At 48.9% G+C, this 4043-nt stretch overlaps 1 protein-coding gene across 1 annotated transcript in view; it reads right to left on the reverse strand.

The window, feature by feature from the left end:
• Nifk (nucleolar protein interacting with the FHA domain of MKI67) overlaps positions 1-3667 on the reverse strand; it is an 8714-nt gene extending 5047 nt beyond the window's left edge. Inside the window, exons 1-2 of the mRNA XM_005348276.2 lie at positions 3539-3667; positions 1534-1674 (exon numbers count right to left, since the gene is read on the reverse strand). Of these exons, the coding sequence (XP_005348333.1) occupies positions 1534-1674; positions 3539-3631 (234 nt within the window). The 5' untranslated portion in view covers positions 3632-3667. The remainder of the gene's footprint in view (positions 1-1533; positions 1675-3538) is intronic.
• Between the last annotated feature and the right edge of the window lie 376 nt (positions 3668-4043).

Consider the following 4043-nt stretch of genomic DNA (forward strand, 5'->3'; position numbering starts at 1 on the left):
AGTCACAACTCTTAACACAGCCCTGTGGGTGCTCAGGAGATGCAGTCACAACTCTTAACACAGCCTGTGGGTGCTCAGGAGACGCAGTCACAACTGCCACTGCAACTCCACTCCCCGCGCTCTAACTGCTTTTCAAGAGGAAAACAACCAGACAGTCACAACTGGGAACAAACAGGTTTTCCAGTATCCTTAAAATTCCCCTCAGTAAGACATGTGAGTATTCTGGCCAATGTAGCCAATAGCAATTGAATAAGTAAGTGGTAAGAAGTCCATCTTTGGGCTCCCACAGCCCTGGACTCACCTGTTGTTTCACTGGTAATCCTGTGTCATAAGCATAATGTTGTTTCATTAGGAACACAGCAGTCTGGGCACACCTGTAATCCTAGCTACACAGGATGTTGAGGCAGGAGAATCTGCTGGTTCTTGTGAGTCTAATCAGGTCAGTCTGGGCAACTCAGTTAAGACCTTGTCTCAAAAATAAGACAGGAATGTAACCTAGCGCTTACCTCTTATTCCCTGGGCTCCGGCCCTAGTACTAAAGAGGAAAATGTAGGCAGCACAACCTATCTCACAGGCCAAGGGTGAACACTACCAACTCTCCAGTGTCACAAGGTGCAGAGAAACCGACACGGACTCCTACAACCCAGGCAAAGGAACATGCCAATAATGGTCTCTGAAATGCAGGCCTTTGAATTCCTAACCCCCGACACAAATCAATCCCCTTACCCACATTAGTTTCAACTGTAGTATGGATCTGGAGCTCAAATGCCTATGCTGATCCTGGAGCTGACACCCGAGTTAAGTAACATGTAAGACTCAGATTGTCATTCCGTGGAACGAGGACAATAAAATAAAATAACCCATCACATTTGCTATGAAACCTGATGTGTGTGTTCTACCCCATGCTTACAGCAAAAGTCCTCTTACCCATTATGCCATTTCCCTAGCCCCCAAACAGTCTCTCAGTGGTATGGATGTGGGCTAAGCTGGCTCTCAGCAAGCCTCAGGGATCCTGTCCTCACCTTCCCAGCATTGGGGTTACAGTGCATATAGCCACACCTGGCTTCTGCAGATTGAGAGTTACAGACTGAGCTCTCACCCCAGCTTCCCAATTTTTCTTTCTTTCTTTTTGAGACAGGATTCCCCACCATACAGTTGTGGCTGGCCTCAATCTCAGAGACCTGCCTGCCTCTGCCTCTCGTCGGAACTGAAGGAAGACACCACTATGCCAGGCTTATTTTCCACTGCAACTTGCGAAGTTATTTCTGCTTATTTATTTCTAGTCAGGATATCCTTATGTATCCCTGGCTGTCTTGAAACTCATGACACAAGCTAGGACAGCTTTGCAGTCAACAGAGATGTGCTGGCCCCTACTTTCTAAGTGCTGGGACTAAAGGCACGTACCATCATGCCTGGCTTGTGAAAAGTTCTTGGGTGTGAACTTTGTAGGTAACAGTGCTGCGTGTATGAATACAACAGATGATAACAACTGAAAACACACACACACAGTTGAGTTCACACACGTACTCTTACCCGTTTACTCCTGGACAATCTGAATCTGCTAATGGTGCCAAACTGGGTGAAGTAATCATAGAGGTGACTTTCAGAAAATATTGCTGGCAGGTGGCCCACAAAGATCACTCCAGGATTAAGACTTTTTTCTTCCTTCTTTTGCTGAGAACAAAAACAACAAATAAACATTTAAAAAATACAAACTCATACTGTACCAAAACGTGTGTGTGTCTGAGAGTGAGTACCTTTCTGAATAGGGTCTCACTACAGAACGCTGGCTGCACGGAACACACTATGTAGAGCAGGCCGGCCTCTAACTCCTGAATGTTGGGATTGAAGGCCTCCACCACCATGCCCTTTGAGGGATATGAATTCTGAAGTCGCTTTGGGGGTAAGCAGAGATTTGCCTGCCCGTGTGTCCCAGCACTGGGACTGCAGGGATGTATCACCCTGCCTGGCTCACACTTCCCTTGGTCCAGTCACCTACTCACACCAGGTGTTTGATGTCTCTCTTATCTTAAGGAAAACTGTTGGGCTACCAATGGTTTTCCTGGGGCAGCAGGACGGCTCAAACACAGGGAGCCACAGTGCAAGAGACAGACTCCTAAAGGTTGTCTAATGACCGACACACCATGAGGCACACCACAGACACACATGTGCACACTCACCCACCCCATGGAGAGTCTTCTATCACCTCAGAACATGTGTTTGAGAGCTAGCTGTACTGAGCGAATGGATAAACAGGCAACTGTCTGCCATTGTCACTCGGAACACAAGACTTCGACTCTGAATGCAGACGACAGCTTATTCACACCTAACCAGACTATGTTATTTCCAGTTGTGACCCTTCACAGTGCAGACTGTACTTCCCTGTCACCATACTCTAACTATGGTTTTCTATCAGGGAGTGACCCAGGCCTGTAATCCCAGCATTCAGGAAGTGGACTGGATACAAGGTTTTTTTGTTTTTTTTTTTGATTTTTCGAGACAGGGTTTCTCCGTAGTTTTTGGTTCCTGTCCTGGCACTAGCTCTTGTAGACCAGGCTGGCCTCGAACTCACAGAGATCCGCCTGCCTCTGCCTCCCGAGTACTGGGATTAAAGGCGTACACCACTGCCCAGCTTGGACTGGATACAAGGATACTCAGCTGCACAGTAAATTTCAGACTAGTCTCGGCTACAGTAGACCCGGTAGTGACATTAAAAGTAAAAACAGCTGGATGGTGATGGCGCTTGCCTTTAATCCCAGCACTCGGGAGGCAGGCGGATTTCTGTGAGTTTGAGGCCAGCCTGGTCAACAAGAGCTAGTTCCAGAACAGACACCAAAGCCACAGAGAAACCCTGTCTTGAAAAAAAAAAGGAAAAAAGAAAATATTTCATTTTCTCCAGTGCATTTCATGCTAAAAACAAACAAAAGGGAATATTAACGTCTGTTAGGGGCTACTGCGTACAACTAGAGCTTGCTTGACATGTCTATTTTCTTCTTCTATTTTTTTTCCCCGAGACGGGGTTTCTCTATGTACCCCAAGCTGTCCTGGTACTATGTAAACCAGGCTGGCCTCGAACTCAAAAGATCCGCCTGCCTGTGCCTCCAGGGTGCTGGGATTGAAGGCGTGTGCCACCACCGCCCGGCAATGTCTCTATTTTTTTCCCCCGCTAAACCCTGATCCTAACATGTAATCCAGGCTATTTCTGCCTCTCACTCTTCCTGCGTCCTCCTCCCAGGCGCTGGGTTTCTGGACGTCAATTCCGCCTCCTGAGCTCTCCAACGGAAGAGGACACACACACCTCCCGAGGGCTGCGGGAGCCCATGAACCCTTACTTCGCGGGCTAAAGTGGAGTCTTTAATATATTCTAAGATTTGGATGTGCCATGCTCCTACACGTGGTACCCCTTTCTCTCCACGTGAGTCCTGAGGGCCTAAAGAGCCAAACTTCACATCGACTCCCGACCTGTCTCAGTCTCCCCGCTTGAACCGCAGTCTCCAACCCCGCCGCCTCCGCTGTGCCGGAGCGCCCGGCCGCTCACCTTTTTCGCGAGCTGTTTGGCTTGTGTCAGAACCTTCTGAAACTTGTCGTCTTCCTGCGGGTTCAGCGCTAGTGTCGGCTGTGCGGGAGCCATGTTGAAGGAATCCTTCCCAGACGGTGCACGCGGAGGTCCCGGAAGTGACGGCCCTCGGAAGCGGAAGTAGAGAGGCGGGAGCAAACGTAGCAAAGGAACCTCAGGTCCTCTTGTCTGGTATTGGACGAGCTCCAGCGTCACCTACTGGCCAGAAACTGAAAAGCTTCCTAAAGCCGATTAAAATTAAACCCCAAGGCGGAGGTTATGGCTTAGTTGGTGAAGTGCTTGCCTGACTTCCACAAAGTCCTGGGTTGGAAACGGAGCCTGGAGTTCCACGTCTGTAATCAGAGCCAGTGAATGAATCACACCCTGGTTCTGAGACCTGAGTCAGTGAAAGAAATGCTTTGGCCCCTAACCCAGAACCAAAGACCCTGACCCTGAAACGAGTGCCCTGAAACACTTTGGTCCTAGA

Source organism: Microtus ochrogaster, chromosome 6 (assembly GCF_000317375.1).
Source record: "Microtus ochrogaster isolate Prairie Vole_2 chromosome 6, MicOch1.0, whole genome shotgun sequence".
Taxonomy (NCBI): domain Eukaryota; kingdom Metazoa; phylum Chordata; class Mammalia; order Rodentia; family Cricetidae; genus Microtus; species Microtus ochrogaster.